Source organism: Mustela nivalis (assembly GCF_964662115.1).
Source record: "Mustela nivalis genome assembly, chromosome: 13".
NCBI classification, from domain to species: Eukaryota; Metazoa; Chordata; class Mammalia; order Carnivora; family Mustelidae; genus Mustela; species Mustela nivalis.
This window is the reverse complement of record NC_139032.1, coordinates 30,251,460-30,277,832: the sequence shown is the minus strand read 5'-3', so window position 1 is coordinate 30,277,832 and position 26,373 is coordinate 30,251,460. Positions and strand designations below refer to the sequence as shown.

Below are 26,373 nucleotides of genomic sequence, written 5' to 3'. Positions count from 1 at the left end.
CTGACCCCTGTCATGTCAGTAATATGCAAGTAAATTCAGCCGTGTGGAAGCCCCCTCACAGGATGAGTTAGGATTATAATTGTTTTATTTTTGCCTTCTACCTGGCTTTCATAATTCTTGGTCTTTAAGAAAATATTCTCCAAGTATTGAAGGAAGTGCAAGGTACAATCAGGAGGTATAAGCTAGCCACTTTGTAAGGACAATTTAATAAATGAGAATAGACACTCATGAGCCACTACAGAGAAAGAAAAAAAAAAAAAAAGAAACCAAAGATAGGTATCTTTCAGCAAATATATCCAGAGAAGTTGTGTGCCATTGATATAATACACATTCTCTCCCCTTTTCTTGAGGAACTGGGGGAAAGGGGTAGAACACAGCTAAACCACCTTCTCTTCACCTGAGCTTTCTGAAGTGAAGGGAGACAGAAACTTCATTCCAGTGACCTGAGGGCAGCAGTTGGTACAGAGCCGTGATTCTCACAAAGCGGGGGTTGGCGGGAAAGTTGTGTCAGCAGTTCTAATACTGTTCCCTGGCTCAAATATTGGTATCCTAATGTTTGCCTTTCACTTAGCTTGAGGTATTTATTCCCTAGGCTAGGCAGAGAAAGAAGGAAGAGAGGCAAAAACTAAGCATTGTTAATAGTTTTATTTTAATATACGATGCTAGAGGGGGTAAGGACTCTTGTGCTCCTCAAAAACTGGTAAAATGCATATGGTCGGTCTCTGAACAAAATAATTGCACAAAATAAATTGCCCCAAGTTTGCCCAGAATCATAGTTATAAGTCTGTTTAAGAGGAGATATGGGGCTATAGCATGTGGGGTGTTCACTTTTTTGGGCAATGGTGGGCCGCTAAGAGCCATGCTCTAATCTATCACACCAGCACCCAACAGCCGAGGAGCTGCCACACCCTGAGGAGAGAATTTGGAACCTAGAGAGCCATCACCATTTGCCTGCTGAGCCTTCAGGGCCGATTCAACCAGACCTCCCATCCCCACTTACCTCAGCCACTATTCCTCTCTCACCTGGAACCACTGGCCTCTCAGCCCCTCCTTGTCTCTCCTTTCCCAATCATATGCAATCCTTCACCCTTCCAGACCATTCTTGCGGTGCCCCCAGAACAAGGCCATGATCTACCAACTCCCTGTTCTTCTCCAGAATGGTCCCTCTGTCCCCTCATACTGCCTCGTCCCATGCAGCCCTCACATGCTAGAGCTCTTAAGCCTCACACCCTATATCTCAGGGTTCATGGTTCACGTTGCTGCTTCCAGATGATTATTTCCTTGGAGACTTCTTCCCCTCTTTTAAGTTTATGCTATCTCACTAAACCACTCTCTCCTGCAACTTGTTAAGTAACCTCTTAATTGCTTCCTGCTAGTGACTGAACACTGGAGATTAATCCCGCCTCCTTTCCTATCTCCTGCCATCATTCTTGATAACACCAATATCCATGTGGATGTCCCACCCTATTCCAACTCATGGCCCACCAATTTCTTTACCACTCCTGACCCAAGAATCAACTGCATGTCAGGTCCCTATTCCCAAGACCATAGACTGCCACTGTCATACCATTAACTGTACAACCTGCAAATCCCTGAATTCAGGCACCTTATACAACAGCCCAGCTGTTCAATTACTCCATGACCATAATGCTGGAAGGTACTTCTGACCTCATCAAGCCTCCCCTTGTCTAGCTTAGGTTCAATTTTATAATTAATCCTTTGCAAACATCCTTCAGCTTCCTTGCTTCTCTTTCCCTCCATTCTAACCCCTGAACATCTCTCTATTCTGTGTCTGTAACTGAGCAATTGAAGCTTGCTGAACAAAGTCTGCATATCTGCATGGAAGCTTCTACTAGAATTACTCTCAAACAGGGACTTAACATGAGTCATGACACATGAATCTAGTCCTACTAAACCTGCTGTCCTATTTTATAAGCGATTTATTTAATGATTTTCTTGAAATTTCTCTCCCTCTGAATTGATACTTTAATTTTCAATTAATTGAGGAAATACCACTGTACACAATTCCTGTCTTCATCCCTTCATCTAGGAGTTAGACCTTCTTCATGGGTCTTGACCTCACTCTCTCCTGCCTCCAGGGCTTCTGTTAGCACATCTTGGGCATGTTCTCTTTTTTCCCCTGTTCCATACACAAACAGGTTCTATTATCTTCCCAACTTTAAAAAAGCTTATCTTTGACAATGCCCTCTAGCTCCTGATACTTTTCACTCTCCAAGAGCTGTCACAGGGTCTACCCACCCATCCCCTGCTTGCACCCCAGCATCTGCTCATAGATTTGCAGGCCGCTCCCAATCACGGCAGTCAATGAGTTCTCTGCTGCCAGTTCCAGGAGGCACCTTCCCACTTCATCTGATTCAGGTTCTCAGAGGCATTTAATAAAATGAAATGCTCCCTCCTTTTTGAAACTTTCACTCCTCTTGGACTTCAGGACCTTGTATTGTGCTCCTACCTGGTGGGCTACTGTCACCTGAAGACTTAGTCTTAGGGCTTTTCTTCTCCTCTCTGTGCTGGACACCTAAGCTGTTCATACAGTCTGTGGCTCTAAAGTCATTTATAATCTCAATGCTGATGACTTCCACATTTAGAACTCCAGTCCCCATCCCCCAGAGTAGCATATCCATTGCTTATTTTGCATTTCCATAGAACCTCAAATTTAATCTGAACAAAAAGAGGATTCTTGATTTTTTTTTTCACTCAAAATTCTTTTCTCTGCTAGTTTTCCCCATTTAGTCAACCCAGTCTGTTGTTCCAAAAACCAGTCCAACACCAAACTGAATTCATCCACTTCACTGTCTCCATGGCAACCACTCTATCGCCAACCACCATTAACTAGTTCCTTACAGTCCTGCCTTGTCTGCTGTCTTCCACACAGAAATTAGAACAATCTTTTAGAAACATACATCAGATCACGTTAATGCTTCAAAAGCTTCTGGCTGCACTTGGAATAAAATCCAAACTCTTGTCCGCAACCTACAGGGCTTTGTATGCTCCAGCCCCATCTGTGCCTCAGCCTGCACCTCATGGCACTCTGCTTGGTTTATCATGCACGAAGCACTCAGTTCCTTGAGTGTACCAACCTCTTCCCTCCTCAGGGATGTTCTTACTCTAGTTCTTTGCCTGGTTATCCCTCAGGTCTCAGATGTCAACTCTTTTCTGAGGTCTTCCCTGACTACCTCATAGAAAGCTATCTGCACCCCTTCCAGATCCCATTATTCTCTATCAAGGAGGCCTGTCCACTTCTTTCTTATATCATTTTATGTTTTTTGTTTTTTTTTTTTTTTACTTTTGAAAATTCTTATGGTTTAATGCCAATTACCACTGCACTGTAAGCTCTATGTCCTTTTTTACACCCTGTATGTTCAGCACATAGCACAATGCCTGAGTATATATCAGGTGCTCAATATATATTCAATGAATGAATATAATGCACTTAAGTATTTCATGTGTCCATATAAAATGATTTTTTTTTATCATTTCAAGAATTAGCTTTCTAAAAACATTTAAAACATCTGGAATTTATTTTTTAAAGTATACAAATTGAGATGTCAGGTATGGTTAAGATTCAAATAATTTGGATATTTTATTAAGTAGCTATATTTCTTTTGAGAATAATTCTTAATAATAATAATAATAAGTTCAATGTTGTTATAGACATACCTGCGGATTCCCTTTGGCGTTTCCCCAATTATGAAGGTGGTCTGGTCTGTGCGGTAGACTTTTTTCTTCTTCTGGGTTACAGGGTGTGAAATGTAAAGGGGAAATGAAATATTTCCTTCACTTAGTTGGTGATCTTTCTTTGTATGTGTCAATGTATCTGTTTTCACTTTTTCTTTATGTGTCTGAAAAGAAAAGGAAAGCAAAACCAAAGTCTGAAAAAACAGTTAATTTTGGTTAAATGAGAAGATGTCTTTATTTTTCCCCCGAACTCTTTATAATCAAGTATATCAAATTCCCTAACTGAAAGCACTATAAGAGATGTTAACCTAGATTTTTAAAAAGAAGATATGGGGAAAAGTTATATTTTATATCTTTCTGAAATATATAAAACTAATGGAAATACTATGATGTTTCCATGGTATCTATGGTTTAAGATATATCTTAAAGATATATCTTTCTTAAAGATAGAATAAAAGTAATAACAATAAGATGATGCCTTCATTGTCAAGACTGATTGCATACCATATCCACAATACTGAGGAGAAAAGTTAATGATTATAAAAATCATGGCATAAAAATGAGCTATTTAAAATTCTTAATTTCAGTAAGTTCTCTCAATATTATGAGTCAGATTTTCAGGTATTGTATTTATTGTAAAAAAGCCATTTACAAAACTGTGAAGTAGGATATAATTTCATTTTTGTTCTTAAATATACAGTAATATATAAAATTTCTGAAAAAACATATATTCAAATGATAACAGTGGTTACTCATGAATAATAGACTTCTAAGGGTTCTTAACAATCTTTTCATCTCCTACATTTTGCATTTTTATCTACAACAAAAATGACTTGAGGGGCACCTGGGTAGCTTAGTTGGTTAAGCATATGACTGTTTTATGTAAGTAGTGAAACTTAAAAAAAAATAATAATCTTTATGTGAGAATTAAATAAGAAACTATTTTCATAAATTCTACTTTGTTTTTTTAGATTTTATTTATTTATTTGACAGAGAACACAAGTAGGCAGAGAGGCAGGCAGAAAGAGAGGGAGAAGCAGGCTCCCTGCTGAGCAGAGAGCCCAATGCGGGGCTCGATCCCAGAACCCCCAGATCATGACCTGAGCTGAAGGCAGAGGCTTTAACCCACTGAGTCACCCAGGTGCCCCTAAATCCTACTTTTTAATCTCTACTGGATTGCCAAGATATTTAATAGTTTTAAGATGCTAGTTACAGTTGGTTAAAATTATACATAAAATAATATTTATTTTACAGACTATATGGGTTGCTTATTTAACATAAATTGTTAAAAATACTGGGTCAAGGAAAAAAAAAAACTTTAAACTCCATGGTTCCAATTTCCCTGAAATGATGGTATAGTGAATATGTGGAAAGTCCTATCCCATCCCCAAAAGAGAAATACTGTATATAATTTGACAACAGGAGAATTATATTTGAGCTCAGAAGTAAGAAAGGTAAATCACTAGGTACCAAAAAGCAAAGAAGTAATGTAGTTGTGAATGGGAGCTAATGCCTTAAGTTATAGTCTGTAGGACCTCATGTCCAAAGGGGAGATGAAAATGACTGAACTCCCTGCATTAAAAAATAAACAAACCAAAAACAAAGGAGGATATTCAGTTTGCATATTAAAGCTAGGAAAGCCCAAATTGGGAACACAGGAGAGAAGCAGGCTAATTTCCTACTCTAGATAGGGAGAATCACTGATGAAATGTGGACTGCCCAGGCTATGCCAATTGTGGAATCTGATTTTGTAGCACCTGAGTGTATGGAAAATCTAAGCTAAAAATCAACATAAAAAACTGGCCCGGAATCACTGAAAACTATGGCTCTCAATGAGAGATGAATATAAAAACATACCCTAGGAAGACTTCTATAGCCCAGAGAATGCTTTTGATTCCAGTGTGGGGGTGTGGGGAAGAGCTGAGGCAAAAACTATGAAGAACAAATAAAACCCACCACCATGAAAATGGGGCAGATGCAACAAGCGTGAGAATACACAATTGGAGGAATTATAGATAATGAAGCAACCTGAAAGAGGCTTTAAATCATTAGCAAGTCCAGAAAGATAAAGGAAAGAATAGAGTTTACCAGCAAGAACTGGGTATTATATAGGCAGATCTGAAAAAGAACCAAACACAAACTCTTAAAAGGAAATACAGTTTTGAAATAAAAAACAGAGATAGCAACAAGCTCAAAATATGAGTTAAAGCAGCAGACTAAACAACCTTACTATGATAGTTGGGAAAGTGGTAGAGTAAGAAGACATACCAAAATTTCTAAAATACTAGAAGAAAAAAATAAAGAAAATAGAAGAGATAATGCAAAAACACAATGGCGGGTAACTGAAGAAGCCATGAATCCTCAAAACAAAAAAGGAGAGAGAATCTCTAGTGGGAAAAATAATAATAAATCTTGTACTTTGTTATATCACAGTGGGCATCTTAAAAACTAGCAGGGAGAAAAAAAAGATATCCCACAAAGAAATGACAATCAACCTGAAGAAAGACTTCTCATTAATACCACCACCACCAGGAGATAATTAGATAATACCATCCACATGCAGAGAGGGAAAAAACGTAAACTTAGAATTCTATACCCAGTTTAACTATCATTAAATTACTCTTTTTTTCAGACATACAAAGACTATAAGAGTGTACTAGATACAGATTCTTGCTAATGACATAATTATTTTTCTTTTCTTTTTTTATTTTTCTTGTTAGATGGGATTGAAATGGCACATATAAATGAATATGGGTAGGGGATAGTTTTTCATTCCACAAATATTTACTGAGCACCTGTTATCTTCCTGACACCACACTATGCAGTTGAGAACAAAGATATTTACATATACAAAGAGTCCCCAACCCTTAAGGGACTTAAAAGTGACAAGCCCATTTTTTATTTTATTTTAAAGATGGAACATTTAGTTTTCTTTTAAAAAATAAATCATTTATCTCTTCAACTTATATTCAAGTTCATTTTATTGAAAAACTGAATATAAGATAACACATATGATATAACTATTTTCTTTGTTTTCCTTCCTCCCCTTCCCTTTTCCTTCCTTCCTTCTTCCCCTTCCCTTCTTTTTCCTTCCCTCCCCCCTCCCTCTCTCTCTCCTTTCCTTCTTTCCTTCCTTCCATAATCTCTATATCCAATATGGGTACTAAAATTATGACTGGGATCAAGAGTCACATGCCCTACCAACTGAGCCAGCCAGAGACCCTGAAACTGTATGTTTTGTAGTAACAAACCATTTCTAATGAAAATAAATTGACTTCTTAAATATCTCTTGTGAAACCAGATGGACAGACACAAAATGTTGAAAGCACTTTCCTTAAAGACATAATTTCTTGAATCTTAAAACATTAACAGAAAGGAAAGCTGATCTTTAAAGATATATTTGAGAGAGATTTGATGCATTTATTTTACATCACAAGAAAACAGATGATGGTTGAAAGTTTCCAATAAAAAGGCTCATCATCTTAGATGGTCCCCAAGAAATAATGATCTATTACTATAAGGAGAGATGGGATGTTTACATGAAGATTAAGGGAATAAACAGAAAAAGAAGGAACTGGGCCAACCAAGAACACTCCATCCTTATATATTGCAATTTCTGAAGCCATAGAGAAATCATGCCAGACAATGGCAATTTTCAATAATTTACATGATTACTCTGGGTCTTTCTGACCTTGGCAGGTTACAGAGCTCATATTTTGTGTGGATACATTTTTTTAAAAGTCAGTTTTATAAATTCTTCAGGGAAATTCAGCTTTTCTAACAATAGGTATCAAACATGTGGATCTCTAATTTTTGCCAAATATTCCATATTTAAAAACCTGATTATGTTAGACAATCATAAAAAAAGGAAGAACATTCTTTTCCCACATGGGCTCAATACAATATCCTTTATTTTATTTTATTTTTTTTTTTAATCTATCCAGGTTCAGATTTCCATTTTGGTAGAGTTCTTTGAAACTACTGAAACAAGTAGCAATAGTAAGGCTTGAGTAATAAAAAATTCAGTAAAATGAACTAGATTAGGAACTGAAAAGACAATACTATCCCTTCTTAACACTAGGAAAAAGGGTGAGGTTGCTTGCTAAAGAAAGCAAAATGAATCCACTCCTTTTTCCCCCTAGAGAGTAGAATGGCCAATAACCGAAACACTATGTCTGTATTTAAAAAGAAATTTTGCAGTAATGACATGGATAAAGCAGAAATGCCAGTTTCTGCAAAGCCCCTAACTGTTCCTAATGTTTTCTTAAAAAGTTTCTTTAAGGGGCTCCTGGGTGGCTCGGTGGGTTAAGCCTCTGCCTTTGGCCCAGGTCGTGATCTCAGGGTCCTGGGATGGAGCCCCGCATATGGCTCTCTGCTCAGGGGGAGCCTGCCACTATCTACTTGTGGTCTCTCTCTCTGTCCAATAAAAGTAAATAAAATCTTTAAAAAAAAATGTTTCTTTAAAACTATCCATCAAGATTTGCCTTAAGAAAGTACATCAATATTCTGTCATTCTGATGAAGCTTACCTTCATATGATAATTTATGATTATAATGATAAGAAATTACAAAGATAAGGATTTTGTACATATTTATATAGTATAAATATTTCTGCTAATAAGTATTTTGGAAAGTTTGACACTATTAGAATATAATTTATAACTTAGTATTGCTAAATTCATGATTATTTGCTTAATTACTGAGTATTGTTAGGTATTTCTACTATAGTGTGTATGAAAAGTTAAATTTAATTTGTGGAATCTTTATTAGAAACAAAACTTAGTGAGCATAAGGAACATAGTAATTGTTTCTAGGAAATGTAAGAATGCAGTTAAGAATCCATTTGACAATGAAATTAGTTGAATGGAAATGGGGGGCTCCTTAAGAAGGTGGGTTTATCAGAGAATCCTAAAGTAATAATTTTAATCTATGAGCAGTAATGTGCTATGGGCATATACATACTATATGGAGCAGTTAGTTGAGAATTGAAAAAGTGAAGGAAAAACTGTCCCCCTTCAGACCACAGTTACACAGGGCTAAAAAGATAAAAGGCTATGTCTGATTCTCCAAGTCCTAATCTGATTTATATAATTAAGAATTTAAACACATGATGTGTTGTCTTTACAAAGGTAATTGTTGTTAAAACTAAAATTCATAATATAAAAATTTGTTCAATGCAGCTAAAACATTAAACACTTTATTCCTATAAATGACAATTGTTCTAATATATTTTGGCCAAAACAGTCTCATCTTTCCGAACTAAATGTTGAACTTGGCAATAGCTCACTTTAAAGACTTCATGACTATCAGCTTCTATTTAATTTTGATGAAGTTATAAAATCATTATTGATTTTTCCACTGCATCTGTAAAATGTGTTTGAAAATATATTATAAAAATTACTATTTAAAAATGTACAGTGTCTACATTCTATAAAGTAAAAGCTATACTTACTTTAAGTTGTAAAAGATATACATTAGGATTATAATGAATAAGAGGACACTTTTGTAGGGAAAAATCCTGTCTTCTGGAGTAGCCACAATGAATCCACACTAGACCTAAACAACTGTATATAATTCTGTGCAATTTATTTCTTCATGGAAAGTTTTAGGTTTATATTGGTTCTACCAGGAAAGTTCCTTATCTTCAGGCCAATATTAAGAAACATTCGGATAACATTTGATAATACTTTATTTTTCCTTTGAACCAAAAGTGCATTGCATTGTCTGTATTTCAAGACATTAGATCTAAACCAAACTATATTACTTTAACTGAACCAATAGTTATTTTTTAAAAGGCACAGCTTTAAAAAAAGGTGATAAAGTATATATAGGTTTTCAATATGAAAGTAAGGAAAAAACCTGACTCTTAAAAGTTTAAAAAGGTTTAAAAGATGGCATTCTTTGGCATCAGTGTACTGAGAAAAGAAAGAAAGACATACGCCCCTACCTCACAGCCATATGATTACATTAACATTTTTCTATTTACTCTGCTATGTAGGAAATCTATCTTCATATGCTAGGAAACTTTATTGGGAACAGTACAGAGAATGTTTAAGTTTAAAAAAAAAAAACTTTCTCCTAATAGTCTTGAAGGTAAAAAATAAGTTTGGAGGTAAATTATCAAAAGAACTGCAGAGAGCACCTAGATGAGAATGGCAAGGCAATAAAAAAGTTGATAGGGATCAATCTTGCCTGTAGCCACCCACCTATAACAAATGGGCAAGAAACATTACAATCTAGCAAAGTAATCATGAATAGCCTTCAATTCCCATTCTGGCAGGAGAAATACTACTGTAATCTCTGCCATCTTTCTAAAGCTCCTTGGGACCAATTCCTAGAGACACACCTATAGCCAGTGAAGATACTGCTGATTCTTTCTTCCCTGCTCATCTGTACCCTCCACTTAGGCTTGGACTGGGGGAGGGCACAATGAAGCAGAACAGCCTGATAAGCTCCTACTATTCCACGGTAGGCTACTGGGAGTTACTGAAATGTTTTATTAAAAAATTTTGGAATAGATCTGTCTGCTAAGCTGGTTTCTCCAGAAAACACCCTGTAGAACATACACCAGAAGAAAGAACAATGCATATTTAACAGACTCATTCACTATTTTTCTCCCTTAACCAGATGTTTAGGCTTGATTCATCATTGAGAAAATTGAAATCAGGGAGGAGATTTTCAAAGGCATTGGAAGGTCCTGATCGCTCAGACCCCGAGAAGCCTGAACGGAAAGATTAAATAAAGTGGATTCCAAGATTACCAAAGGATCTGCCCATTACAGGAAGCTCTTGGTCTACATCTTATTCCTGAGAAAAGCACAGAGCCTCACAAGGTGCTCTATGACCATGGCCACCTGTGGGCGTATCATGTAGTCACAGGTTCTCACACTGTCCTGATCACACCAACGATCACACCAACTTTGCCATAGAGACTAAAACCAACAACAACAAAAACTTTCATTTTTTTTTCTTTCATTAAATCTTAAATAGTGAAGTCTGAAAGGCAGCTGTTGTTTACACATCTGTTCAAATGAAAGATGAAAATTGAAATCTCCCTTTGGGTAAGGGCTGAATTCTAAAAAAAAACTCTAAAAAGTAATAAACTTCCTTGTCTTTGCAAAGCAGGGAATGAGGAGTACTATAAAAACATATAGCACATGTAAATATATTTATTCAATGGCATCTGAGTTTCTAAAAGGACAAAAAAACTTTTAAGGATCTTTGTACAGGTGTGAAAAATCTCTTATCCTTAAAGTAATCATTCAAGATTTTTGCCTGGAGGTAGGCAATATTACTGTAAATGCAGTTTTCCAATATTCAGGAAAGACAACTATGAGCCCTGAATTGTCATTACTCATCCTCTGGAGAAAAGCCAGCTGTTTAGAGGAGTCACCACAAATACATATTAAAGTCAAATTTTCCGCATGTTTAAAAATGACATTCAAATCTGAAAAAAACACTTCGATGCAAATTCTAAATCTTTTTTGGTTTTGGTCTGCTTTCTTCCTGGAAGAAATGACACATCTCTATTTATATAACTCTATATCTCTGTATCTATCTATCTATCTAGTTTTTAAAAAGGTATTATTTATTTATTTGACAGAGGGAGAGAGACATCACGAAAGGGAACACAAGCAAGGGGAGTGAGAGAGGGAGAAGCAGGCTTCCCACTGAGCAGGGGGCTCGGGGCTCGATCCTAGAACACTGGGATCATGACCTGAGGCGAAGGTAGACAATGACTGAGCCACCCAGGTGCCCCTATATCTATATATTTTTAATAGTGCTTTGCTTTCTGGAAGAGTCACAACAGGACAAGTTTATATTGGCTATCCTGAGCCTAGGTTCCTTTTCTATCCACAAGAGGCCATTTCTCATTTACTGACAGATCTATCCATCTAAAAGAACAAAGTGACAGCCTTGGGAGAGCAGGTGAATACTGTGGAGCAGACTACAAGAAGAAATATAAAAGCCCCATCTCCTTGGGATCTGTGACCCTGAAGGGACTGCCATGGCAGTCATCTGTGGAAAAGGCCAGATGAGACAGTGGCAATCACCAAAGTCTGCAGCCCAGTAAAAGGGAGTGTTCACGAACACCCTCAGTCCTATGTGGCAGCATGATCAGGGCATAAATTCCCTTTATTAACTCCTGCAGAAAAAGGCTAGAGCGGGATCTGGGGGCTTCTGGGATAAAAGTGGAAACACTGGACTTGGGCCCTGGGGTTCAGGGGAAACTTGGAAGTTTTTGTATCTTTTTGAGCCTTACTACCCTGGAAGATAATTACTGATTTGGGGATCAGGATCTAGGGGGTAGGAATCTGGATCAGGGACTCCCATCAGTCTCTTCCATATTTAAAATTCATAATTCTACCAGTTCTTATAGGATTTCCAGAAAGTAATGAATAGGTCCTTAGAATCTTATAGCCCTGACACACTTTTGAATTTTTATATGTCTTAATTACAGTACTGTAAAACTTTCTCTAAAGACTATTTGGGCAGGGAGCCCAATGTGGGATTTGATCCCAGGAACCTGGAATCATTCATGATCTAAGCCACAGGGAGATGCTTAACTGACTGAGCCACCCAGGCTGCCCTACACTTACTTTCTTTTTAAAGATTTACTTATTTTAGAGAGAGAGAGAGTGACACAGAGAGAGAGAGAGAGAGAGAGAGAGAGAGAGAGAGAGCGCGCACACATAAGAGAGTGAGTGCTCGAGAGCAGGGGAAGGGGCAGAGGGAGAATCTTCAGTGGCTCCATACCTAGTGCAAGTCCAATGTAGGTCTCAACCTGGGGCTCAATCTCAGGACCCTGAGATCATGATCTGAGCCGAAATCAAGAGTCAGACAGATGCTTATCTGATTTGCCATGCAGGCACCCCATTTTTACACTTTAAAAATTATGAAGGACCCCAAAGAGATTTTGTGTGGGTTTTACCTATTAAACATTTAAAATTTTTATTAGTCTGTTAAAAAATCAATAACATGTTTTTATAGCTTTTTTTTTTTTTTTTAAGATTTTATTCAAGAGTAAGAGCAGGAACAGAGGGGAGAGACAAAAGGAGAGGGAGAAGCAAACTCCCTTGCTCAGCAGGGAACCTGACATGGGGCTGGATCCCAGGACCTGGAGAACATGACCTGAGCCAAAAGCAGACACTTAACCATCTGAGCCACCCAGGCTCCCTGAGAGTCTACGTTTTACATTTCTGTAAATGTCTTTAATAGCTGGATTCATAAAGCACAGCTGGATTCTCATATCTGGCTTTTGCATTCAATCTGTTGCAACAAAATAACTTTTGGTTGGAGTATCTGAAGAAAATCAGTATCACAGAGATATGTAGTTAGAAAAGGGATGAATATTTTAATAATTAAATATTAATTAAATATTAAATTAATTAAAAATAATCAAATATTAAAATATTTACTATTTTAAATATCAGATAACTGGAGATATTCTTTTTTTATACTGTATCAAAACTCAAGGTTAATTTCATGTAAAACCTGAAACTGTATCAGTAAATTTTTTATATTGTTAAAATTAAAATTCATGCGTATATCTTGTACTTTGGCTGGCTTTTTTCCCCAGCATGATTTTGTGGTATCGTTCACTGGTCATTTGAAAATATCAATTAACTGAGCTATGCAGACCTTCAAAACGTTGATACATTCAACTGTACAACACTGGAAAACCATATGTGTTGTTATCATCACCTACTGCATCAGGAAAAAAAAAATCTTTTAAGTATAGGAAAAGTGTTATGGTCATGGTTTTTCAACATTTTAGTTTTCACTCAAAAGCCTGACTTTTATTGTTGACAATATGTACTGCCTGTTGTTTTCTTTGAAGTACAAATAAAACTCACTAGGTTCATTTTAAAGACATTATCTACCAAATATACAAATTTGAATAACCAGTATGCCAGTACAAATGATATTTTATAGAAAAAAAAAAGTGACTAGTTCCGTTTCCAGCTCAATTAAACAAATGCTTATGTACACTTCCTATTTTATCAAACAGAATAGAAAAAAAAGATGAGTATGAAAGGGTTGAGATTTGATAAAATTAGCCATTTTTTATCAAAGATATAAGTTCATCAAGGATATTCATCAGAGAAGCTAGTTTTCTTTTCCTGCAAATATGTAACAGTACAGAACCTAAAGGCCATGAGGTATCCTGGGGGCCACAGCCAATTCACACTGAGCTGCCAGCACTTTGCTCACCATCGCTTTTGCACCATTTGTACAAATGTTAACAAGTGGAAAGTGTACTTAGAAATATTCTGAAAAAAGTTCTGACCTGGCAGAGCCTACAAGAGCCTCCAGTATCTTAGGGGTCCATTCCATGGATGACACTTTTGAGAACCACTCATCTACCAGAAACTGACATGCCTTCATTCAGCACATACTTGCTACCTCCATGTTGGAAAACAGACCAGGCTGATCCAGAATGGGTATTGGTTTCACCCAGCTTTAGGTCTACACCCAGGAAAAGGCTCCCGGCTTAGCGAGGGAAAGCAGAAGAGTCTTTCTGTCTAGAAAAATGATTAGCAGCTCCAGGCCTGGCTCTTGGCCTTCTTCACCAAAGAATGGTAAGATATTCTGCACATGTTGAAAGTTACTTGTCAGAGTATAAAATCTTACATTTTGGTCTGTTCAGGTCAGTTTGGCATCTTTTGATTATTGCTCTACATTCAAGGCTTTTCATGATCCATTCCCCCTATACAGCCTTACTCTTTCTGATGTTCAATATAGGCTGGTCTGGTTAGGCTAGTCTTCTCACTACTGCCAGACACATCATGATGTTCACTTTTGGAGTCAAATTTCCTTAGCCCTGCCTTCTGCCCAGCATAGTCCTACCAATTCTTGAAGGTCCAGATGCATGAGACTTTCCTTGCATCTTTTTTTTTTCTTCTTGCATTGCTATTTCAATTTCTCACTTGATAGCTTTACTATATAAATGGAATCTACCAGGTGCTTCAATAGCACAGTAGGTAGCGCGTCAGTCTCATAAATGGAATCTACCTTGATTTAAGAGTTAATGTAATCACACACAGCAGACTAAGCCAAGTAGCAACAATGTTGCATGTAGACCAAAAATCCTAATTTCACACACCAAGGGAATACAGCAAAATCAAGGGGCCCTCTTTGAATAGGTAGGACCCTTATACTATTGGAAACTATTTTGATTGCTTAGATCTTACCTGTGCAACTGGATCTATACATGCCTCTAACAGAGAACAACCAGATGTGTGTGTGTGTGTGAGGGTAGGTATGTATATGTATATATATAGAGAAAGAGAAACAGGGAAAGTGAGGAGGAGAGGGAGAGTCCTGAGTCATGTACCCAACAGCCTTCCAATAAACGAATGTTGGATGAATATAAACTTACACAAACATAACACAAGTAAGAAAAATTTTTGGAAGACAATTCACCAAAAGCAAAATTTCTTCCTCTGAAGGTATTCATTACTTCACCTGGCAACAATAACAGCATAACGTTAAATACTGAATAAAAGTAGGGTATGTCCTTCCAATTCCATTTTTAAGCAATGGCTGCCAGAGTCATGAAAATTGTTTACAGATTAATTGAAAGTTGATTCTGATAGTAACTTGGCTATGAGATGATGATACCTTTAAAATAAAACATCAACATACTAACAATTTTGACATAAAATCTGTGAGAGATGACTCTGGTTATGTTAACAGGGATATCAGCCTCATCAGGAAATTGGCAAAAATATCACAAATTCCATAAGAAATTTGCAAAAGCGTCTCAAATTTCGTATTAGATCAAGGACCACAGTTCAAACCTATTTATCCTGCCTAAAGCCAATCCACCACAAAAAAATTCATGTTTATGTTAAAAATTCCTCCCATTTTTTATTTTTAGAATCTCTTTGAGAAGGTTTTAGTTAGTGTCTATTAGAAACTCAATTAAAATTAGTAAGCTCTGATTGAATATCTAGGTACTAGGTACCTAGCTTCTGGGAATAGAAGAGTAAGACTCAGATCCTAACACAAAAGAGTTTCACAAGCTAACCAGGAATATAGTGGCAAACATTGTTGATGGCCTTACCAAAAACCACTGTTACTCTTTGTTGTCTGGACAAAAGTGGAATTCTCTTAGAGAAGTGTTTGGGGAAGATGGATTGCTCTCTCAGTTTTTGAGGGGGATAAACTGAGGTTAGGCAAGCTAGTAGGCATGTTTTGCAGGAAAGACCATTCTCCCCAATAAAGGGAGACAAATATGAAAAGAACCACACCTTTCTGTCTTTAGATACATTTGTATGAGAAAATGAGTTCTTGAGATGCAGTAGTTATCCTACAACATGAGGCAAAAGGCCCAGGGACTAAATGGTAACTTACTAAGGATAGTGGGACAGAAGATGAGAGAGCCTGAATCCTTACAGTGTCACTGATCTGTAGCACTAAACCTGGACATAGCCACCAACAGACTGGCTATTATGTGAATTAGCTCAATAGTCCATTGTATAGGTTACTTTTATTAATTAATCAGTTAATTAATCTTTATTGAAGTAGAGTTGACCTACAACGTTACATTAGTTTCATAGTGATTCGAGAAGTCTCCATGTTATGCAAGGCTCATCACAAGCATAGCCGCCACCTGCCACCATTCAGTGCTACTACAATACCATTGACTATATTCTCTGTGCTGCACCTTTTATTCCTGTGATTTGCTCATCCTGTAACTGGAAGCCTGCATCTCCCACTCCCCTTCACCCATTTTGCCCATCCTTCTCACCCCTCTCCCCTCTGGCAATCATCAGCTTATTCTCTCTATTTATGGATCTGTTTCTGCTTTTTGTTTATTTATTCACTTGTTCTGTTTTTTTAGATTCTGCATATAAGTTAAATCCCATGGTATTTGTCTTTTTCTGTCTGACTTCTTTTACTTGGCATAATATCCTCTAGGTTCATTCATGTTGTTGCAAATGGCAAGGTCTCTCTTTCTGTTTTGTTTTGTTTTGTTTTTGGTGGCTGAGTAAAATTCCATTGTGTTATATACCACATCTTCTTTATCCATTCATCTATTGATGGACACTTGGGTTGCTTCTATATCTTGGCTATTGTAAATAATGCTACAATAAGCATAGGAGTGATATATATTTTTTTTGAATTAGTGTTTTCACTTTCTTTGGGTAAATATCCAGTAGTGGAATTACTGGATCATATGGTATTTCTATTTTTAATTTTTTAAGAAGCCTCCATACTGTTTTCTGTAGTGGGTGCACCAGTTTGCATCCCCACCACCAGGGCACAAGGGTTCTTTTTTCTCTACATCCAACACTTATTCTTGTGTTTTTTATTTTAGCCCTTATGACAGATGTGAGGTGATATTGTGGCTTTGATTTGTAATTGCCTTACAATTAGTGATGTTGAGCATCTCTTCATGTGTCTGTTTGTATAGGCCACTTTTAGATGGTTATTCTATTCCTTGCAGCTGAAAGCATCCTGTAGACATACTATAATAACACATACTACAGTGATAAGTGCTACCATACACACACACACACACAAATGAAGATGAGGAAGATATTCACATTGCTTTGAAGAAGCCTGAGGGGCAGCCATCATTGATGACCAAGGGGCAAGAGTTCAATAGGCAAACGCAGATGAAATGGAATTTTATTTTATTTTTTAAAAAGATTTTATTTATTTATTTATTGACACACAGAGTGAACACAAGCAAGAAGGGGAGCAGCAAGCAGAAGGAGAGGGAAAAGCAAGCTCTTCACTGAGCAGGGAGCCCAATATGGGGCTCAATCCCAAGAATCTGGGATCATGACCTGAGCCAAAGGCAGATGCTTAACCAACTGAGACACCCAGGTACTCAGAAATGGAATTTTAAACAAAAGAATCACAGGAGCAAAGGCATGGCAGGGTTCAAGTCCATGGTGTGCTTGGAGATTTTTGTATAAGCTGAAGGCTGACCAGAAGAGCCTGTTTATCTTTATATCCCCAATGTCTAGCATAGTGATTTATACAAAGTATCAGTAACTTTGAATGAGTGTAGCAGAATGAGGCTGAAAAAGCAAGCTGGGGCCCAACTGAGATAGGCCTTGTGTGCCATGGAAAAGAAGCACAAAAAGACATTTCACAGAACTTTGGAAGACAGAAAATTAAGGCCCAAAGTGACTGTTTAGATGTATTATTACTGCTAAATGAGGAAGCTCATAAAGTCATGCATGGGTAGGGATATCTTTTCTGACATGGTTACCTATGTTCTCCATTCTTGAGTGGTTTCCTATTCCAGCACTATGGCCAACGGATGACAAAGAGTGAAAATGAGTGAAAATGAATACCAGCCTTAATGCTGCTTTAAAATGACTAATATGCTTATATGATCTGCCAGCAATACCTAGTTTTATATTAACTTGTGAAGCTAAAAGTGCAGGAGCCTTGATGTCGTAGTGAAGATGATTGTGCCTTATGTAATACTTTTGTGCAGGAATTCCCAATGACCAACATTTTGTGAACTCTCACTCTGTGCTGCCTGTTGCTAAGTCATGGTGTTTATGAAAGTGTACACCAGATAGTTTTAAGTATCTAAAAAAATTTTTTTTAAGTAAAGGATACATTCAGTCCACCTGGATTTTTTGTTCAACTGCTAAAGTGAGGATGTTCTTCAGAGGCAAGTTATTTTGGAAAATTAGACTGATTTTTCATACTAGAAAAGTAAAATGGAGTTAAAAAAAAAAAAAAAGTAAAACCTCCAAACCAAAATAGAAGCCAAAGGAACTGAGGGAAAAAGCACAACAGAAGATAGAAATGTTGAAAGACTATAGGCATCTAAGCTTACTGATATTATTGGGCCTGAGGGAAATCACTTACCATCTGATTTTTAAAAATCAGTAAAAACAATTCATTTGCATTAAATAGTCTCCAAGAATCCTCCAAATTCTGAAATGCTATGATTCTCTTGTCTTAAAATTTTGTTTTATTCATCCTATAATAATTCAGAATTCAAATGCATAGAGACAAGAGTCTCAGATGACAATAGGTGTTTCTATTAAGTGGCCATGTCCAATTGATACCACGGTTTTCACAGAGGGATAAAATATAATTTGAAAAGGGATGTTATGTGTTTAACCTTCTTTAAGTCACTAGGTAGAGTCAATCACAGTTCAATGAGATCATATATCTTTAAGTTTTTATATTGTTAATGAAAAAGAATTATTTGAAGAAATAGTATTTTTTAACTATTTAGAATCTTCCAACTATTCTAAATGGAGAAATTGTTTTAAGAAGCAACATCTATCTTCTATGCAATTTGAACAATGACTGACTAGAAGAAGAGTTAGAATCCAACTACATCTTGTTAAGCAAAGATTATTGGTGTCAGTCCAATTCATTGTTAAATTAGTTTATAATTCCTTTCAAATGCATTTTTCCTATAGAATTCTTCATGAAAAGTGAGCCATAGCTCAAGTAGGTCCTTCATCTATAAAATTAGAGAACTAGAGACATCTTCTATGGTTTTCTAACACATGCTATTGTTGGTACTATTAACAATAAAAATCATATTAGGACATTGTAGGGAGTCTCACTCATTGCCTTTACTGATCAGCAATAATCATAATTACAAGAATAGAAATTTCTATCATCTTCTGAGTAATTTCAATGTCTTTCTTGCAAGAAGCTGAATATGCTTTGTACACAAGCTCAGCAGTCAAGTTACTCCTTTAATCCTGGTAACACCACTGTGAGGAAGGATGTCATGTCTACTCACAGCCACTAGCTAGGAGGGGACTAGGTGTGTGTATTTAAAGTTAATATCAGAGTCTCCTTCCTCTGACTAGGTAACAGGTGTTCTTCATGAATTATTACTATCTTTCTGAATCAACCCTAGTTCCAAAGATAGAAAGTCTTCATGCCCACAAACACACACACACACAAAATTAGAAAAATCTTGATCTCTACTCAAATTACTTGAAAGAATAACTTTCTGATACAAATACCATAAAATTAGCATCTAGCTATAGAAAGAAAAACAATAAAACCATAAGAAATCTCACCCAGTAAGAGTTAATTTTGTTCCATGCTGAAACCATAAACCTTCCTTACTCAACTACTTCATAAACCAGTCATTTGTGAACGATTACTTTAAACCATCATGCCATTCACTATTCTGAAAAATAAGATAATGGAATGCTATATCTCCCCAAAGTCGACTTCATTATAAACAGTCCATCCCTCCTTGCTGACTCCAAAAGCTGTATAAACATACTGCAATCAAATCCACCATAGCTCATAGAAATCCTTTCTTAAAGAAATCTACAAAATGCCAATCTAATGCGAATACAAGAAAGAGGAGTTCTTACTAACACAACATTTTGTATTTACAGTATTCTGAGCAGTGCTTAAACCTGCACGGGTTATAAAAGGCACCCTTCCCCACGCTCCCCCGGGCCTGGGCTGACAGAGTGCTTAGGCCTCTCATTTACACCACACTGCAATAACATAAAGAAGGGTTTACTATTAATCCAGGTTTTACTACAAAGCGACCCGTTATTTCTCTGTCAAACACTGGCAAGAGTGCCAAGTGTCTGTCATCCAATTCAGGGGATTAAGTCTTCTTTTATAGTCTGATACTTGTACCAATTTATAAAAATACAGATATAGTTTCTTAGAGTTGGTCACAGTCTATATTTTGGCGTGGATTCAGGCACAGAGGTTGACCATGACAGCTGGCAGGAAACGGAGGGGAGAATACATCCCCTCCTCTGGGTCACCATGTCTCAGTTGCCATAGTGATTAATCCTTAATTGAATGCTGTCTTTGTACATTTCTTTTCAGAAAACTTTAAGTATACTTAAGTTGAAAACATGCAGTTGATTGAAAAAATGAGGCCCCACACCACAAACAGGTATAGCTAAATTCTGTTACATACTTCCATATATTAAAAGGACAAATTAACTTTAATAAAGGTATTATTAGTCAGTCCTTTGAGATGCTTAAAAACATTTCTTTCTGGTCTGAGTTTAAACCGAAACCACCCACATTTTCCCTCTTGTTATCAGACATCTCATCTTTTAAGATAAGCTGTCTTCAGAAACGGCTCTAAAATATCTAAACTTAAGCCAAAACGAGTTCTTATTTTATATGTTTGTATTACTAAATAACCAAGTTTGATTAGAAATTTATTTTAGGAGAGACAGGTTTTCATTCAAGACATCTATATAATATATAAGTTGAAACCCATTTATAAAAGTCTGAACTATAAGAAACACAGAAAAGATAGTATATTTGAGGCCTTCTAATATATGGCTGAATTTGAAAAGCAGGTTCTGAGCTCTTGTCATTTTGGTTATCAATAATTACATCAAAAGGACTGAGAAACTCTAAAAGGATCATAGGAGGTCATCTAGGATTGTGGTGTACATTACTTCTTTTTTGTAACCTTTCCATTTAGTTTGTATACTCCTTTGCAATTTAGTTAAAAGCTCCTACTTACACTCAACTATAGTATTCCTTGGAGAGTGAAACACTTGCATATTGTGACTACTGTTAAATGTGTGTTGCCTTCATACAAGTAAATAGGATTTGTTTCATTTTCTTAGGAAGTGAGACAACACATCTGCCTCTGGCTGCAGACACACACACAGACCACACGCAAGCATATGCACACACACACGCACACACAATCTTTTCAAACACGAATAAAGGTCTCTAATAAAACTTTGGTGACAGACAAGAAGCACTCAGAAGAATTCTCAGTAATAAAGATTCTGGATGTGAGCCCCAAGATGAAAGATACTGTACTGTAGGTGGGAGGTCTGGGGATTTCTGGAGACTTTAGAAGCAAGAGGTTTGCAGATATTTTCTGACACTGTGGCTGAGCCTCTTTTGCTTTGTTTCCCTTTACCTTAGTTTATTCTCCTTTCTTCCCATAACAACTTTCAATTTTTTTGAAAACTGCAAATTCACTATTGCCACCACACGCTATCGCCACCACCGCTCTACAGTTCTCTCACTGAGTGACATACATTATCTCTAACCAAAGATGATGGTGTGTTTCGGTGACTTAATCATTAAAGGTGTGTAAGTAATTTTGACCAGATATGATGAAATCGGTGATTATGAATTTGTTTACTTGTAACTTCTGTGAGATGACTCTGAAATGTCATCAATATCTCACCTATGTAAAGTAATACTATTTTTTAAAAAGTCTTTCCAGATATCCTAATTTAACCATCTTTATAAATAGTTTTAGTAAAAAGAGAAAAAGGATACCACCATAGTTCCATCTCCCTGACATTACTGAGGTGGTATTTAGTTTCCAGAAGATTTATAATGATGAGAACCAAGAATATGATATACAGAGATAATATGAAAGGCTAGTCTGATGGTAGAGTGATGTCTCACTCATTTGAATGTCAGCAGCTATAGAGATATCTTGAATTAAAAGGAGTCACTTCAATCAGTGAATCAAAATAAAGTAAATCTATCAGCTTTACGCAGAAAAGTTACTAATATCTCCAATTCTAATACAGAATATTTAGAATAAACTAATATAAATTATAAAGTATTGATGGCTTTCTATTTTCATAAGCAAAATCTCAGTAGTCACATATAAACTTCTGAAGGATATTCTACCATGAATATTCTTGTTTTTCTTTTTAAGGGAGTCAAAGCCCCAGATTTGCTAATATCACCCATTCTTTTATTTATAATTAAATATGGTTGCATACAGCTATTTATGGATTATTTTTCCTCACTGACACCTCCCTTCCAGGGGAATTAGAGACTAGACATTAGTCTTACCCAGTGATGACAATACCTATTTCTCACTGAGTGCTTACTTTGTGTCAGGTACCGTCAAGGGTGTTTTACCTCATTTAGTCTCACAACAACTTTTTGAGGTAAGAAATATAATTATTTTGTATTTTAAACACAAAGAAATTGAGGCACAGAGAAGGTAAGTGCCTTTCTCAGGGTCACACAGGAAGTATGAAGTAGAGCTACAATCTAAACTATGACATTCTGAATAGAGTTCACGCCATAGGCTAGTTATAACTTTGGCTCCTGGAAGATTACAGAGTTCAACAAATTGAAAATGAAACTCATTACATAAGGCCTTTATTACTAACCAAACTAAAAGGAGGAAAGCATGAGACATGTCTCAGGAGTTGTAGTTGTATGTCAAAAAAACCAATAGTTTCAGTCTTTGATGGTGGTGAAAAATTAAGAACATCATAAATACATAAGATCACTATTTTGGAAATTCTGATTTTCTTATAACAAGTAAGAATTTTCTTTTTTGATCCTAAATCATGTACTGAGGGACTGAATCTTACTCTGTTGGAATTTTACTGTATCAAGTATTGATTTAAAAAGAGGCTGGCTGCTGTGATGAGCATGTTTGTACAGACTGTTCTTGGCCTGCTAGCACTGGTGGCATGGGATGGGACCTCCTGCTTAGTGGCTTTAAAACTTGCCTGAATATTTTACACCCACTATGATTTAGTCATTGAACAACACATTTCTTCATGCACCCTGCAACAAGGTTTACTAAGTTGGTTTGTGTGTGATGGGGAGACATACAGCCTCAAAGGGCATATTAGAAATCCTAGGGGATGAATATTTCAACTTGTTTCTTGGTAAGAAATGTCCCTCACTCCAAAAATCACTGTGAAGAGACAAAGTTTCTGACAAGATTGTGCTGTCTACCTCAAGAATGTTAGGGCTAAAAAAGATTGAGAACTACTGGGATTGCTAACATAAGGATAAAGGAACTCCCCTGCTCCTGTTCCTTGGCCTAATTAAGGGCAAAGTGTATTTCTACCATTTTAATTTTTTACAACTTGCCTTGAGAAGGTTCCAAAAGGACCTTTATTTCTTTTATATTTAGGTGGTTGCTTCTCAGATCCGCTTTGGAAAGAATTACATGAGACTGCAAATTTGTTTTCTGAGAAATATTTAAATAAACCAACAACAAATATCCAGTTAAATGATTTCATTAACATCTACTACAGGGGTTTGCCAAATTAGCTGATGTTTTCACATTAAAATTTGTTTGTTTGGATAAGGGCATGGTTAAAAAAAAAAGGTGAGTATGGTTGAAAAAATACAACCCTAAGAAAAAATTAGTTGTCTATTTAAGAGATTCTGATAGGCTCTTCTTTCTAATATAGTACATTTCTGGCAAACCCAGCATATTTCTGCTTACCTTTTTCAGATAGCTCGTTTACAAGGTAGACCAGCTATAGAAATAGCTCTCTACAGTGTTGGTTGAGATATGGTATATTCCTAGATCAAATGAGAATATATTAAAAGGGCAGCATATGTGGGTCATGAAAGAATGCTTTCATGTGTTATATTGTGGCATTGTGCCTTTGGATTAGAATGAAAAATGCTAAAAGCACAGCCTTTCAAAGTCTGTTATTTCATTTACTCTAAGGATATTATCAGACAACTCATTGCTCACTAGATCATTCGGTAGCCACCATTTAAAATCCCAGGTGACAAATTTCCCTCAAATTAAGTGCTAGGAAAAGCTTTCTTCCTCCTTAGAAGAGCCAGCATTTTTTTTTTCTTTTTCTTTTCCTTAAGGACAACAATTTAGCTCAGTGCTTCTCAGCAGGGTGTTATGGCATTTTGAACAGAACAATTCTTGGCATGTGGGATGGTCCCTCCTCCCCCACAACAGCCATTTAGTTTCCCTGGCCTTCAGACATTAATGCCACTCGGGCACTCAGTCACTGTGACCACCCAAAGTGCCCACACACATTTCCAAATGCGGTAGTTGAGAAAACACTAAATAAATTGTTTACTTCCTTTGTTTTGTCTACCAGGAAACTCAAACTTGTCATTTAAAAAAATATCTGGCTAAGAACATTATGTCTTATATATTTGCATTTAACTTTCTCTTAAACTAGAAGTTAATTAAACTTCTAGTTTAATTTATATTTTCTTGTTTTTGAATTTCATTTTGTATTCTGATTTTATTGTTAGGACAATCCAAATCCTTTGCGGAACCAGAGGAGGTACAAATAAATAAAGACAGCTTGACAGTTCAGAGGCATTTCCCTTGATTCATTCTTAAAAAAGTAGTACTAACTAGAAACAAAGTATCATTGTTATATACAGTACTGGTTTTTAACTCCTACACATAAAGTGATAGAAAACTTCTCAGACAATCAGGAATAAAGGAATAAAGAATAATAGGAATAAAGGAATAATAAAGCCAGGAATAAAGAATAATAAGCCAAAGAGAAGAAAACATTTTTGAAAACATTGGATGAAAGTGACTATGTGTAAATAAAATACCACATTTACATAAATCCTTATTTTTATATAATAGCAATTTTAAATAAGAAAAGTACAGAGGATCTACTTATTACTTTTAACATTATATGAATCCTTTTTAAAAATATAAATTCTAGGGGCATCTCAGTGGCTCAGTCGGTTAAGTGTCCAGCTCTTGATTTTGCCTCAGGTTATGATTTCAGGATCATGAGACAGAGCCCCACATTGGGCTCCATGCTGGGTGTAGAGTCTGTTGAAGATTCTCTCTCTTTTTCTTCCTCTGCCCCTCAGCCCCCACCCCTACTCATCCCCATGCATACTCTCTCTCTCAAAAAAAAATATATATGTATATACACATACATACATATATATATAAATTCTATATGAAGTTAAGTTTTGTGCATGCCTTTCATGTTTGTGCATGAAAAATTTTGAAGGAAATCTAATCATACACTTCCCTTTTCTATATCAGTGTAAGTGGTTTTGATTCTGATTTAACTGAATGATTCCCTCAGATTTCTAATTTTTTGGCAAACTTTTATTAAGAGGCATTATTAAGCAACTCAACACTGTTAGGCATTTAAATATAGATGTGCCTTTTAATATAAAATATTTTAGCACAACAGTGCTCCAAATGGCATTCTGTTTTTTATACTTGTTTGTATGTCACTTATAGTCTAAGTAGCCACTTTTTTTGAGGAAGTATTTAGAGAAGATCCTATTGAGTAACTTCTAAATACTAAAGATGTCAGGACCCTGTGTTCTCTTACCTTAGAAGTGCAAACAGCTACATTGGCGGGAAGCTGGGAAAACTGCTTCAATTCAAACACATCCCGTGCTGCCCATCGGCTCATGTGATTTTCAGCTTTGCTGGATCCAATCACAGTCTGGTTGGAGTGAATATAAGCCACTTCCTGAACACCATCTGGGAGGCAATTGGTGTTTATTAAGTGATGTTTCATTGTCAAGCAATAGGGTTCCATGTATACTTTAAAAATTATCAGCAATATACTAAAAAAGAAGTAATGCTTTATTCTTAATCCTCAAGAAAAACATTGAGTTTGTATGTTAACATCATAATATTCTATTTTTTTTTAAATGAAAAGAGTTCAAACATATTGGTCTAGGTTAACTTGGAAATGACTCTTCCTTCTCATCAATATGAGAATTTCTGAGATTGGATATCAACCTTTAGATTTCAACCTGAAATGAGGGTTTTGGCTAAGAAAAAAGTCACGGTGAAGGGTCATCTCTATGGATTTGTGTTCCTATTGATTTAAAAAATTGTTTACTAATTTAAACAGCAGTGCTGACCTCATCTATCTATTCCTTTAAACACGTACTTGATTACAACAATGGAGTGGGAGCTGAGGTTTATGACCAGGGAGTTTCGTTTGGTTGGCTTTGTTCAATTT

General features: G+C 36.3%; 1 protein-coding gene across 2 annotated transcripts in view; it reads right to left on the bottom strand.

Annotated features, from left to right (window-relative positions):
• Positions 1 to 26,373, bottom strand: part of ERCC6L2 (ERCC excision repair 6 like 2) — a 153,701-nt gene that overhangs the window by 7,651 nt on the left and 119,677 nt on the right. Inside the window, exons 17-19 of one of the 2 annotated variants that reach the window (XR_014302375.1) lie at positions 25,729 to 25,883; positions 12,891 to 12,997; positions 3,679 to 3,860 (exon numbers count right to left, since the gene is read on the bottom strand). Coding sequence is in view for 1 of the 2 variants with exons in the window: in XM_082697236.1 (XP_082553362.1) it covers positions 3,679 to 3,860; positions 25,729 to 25,883 (337 nt within the window). In the remaining variant the exon portion in view is untranslated. The remainder of the gene's footprint in view (positions 1 to 3,678; positions 3,861 to 12,890; positions 12,998 to 25,728; positions 25,884 to 26,373) is intronic. The other variant, XM_082697236.1, reaches the window with a different exon arrangement.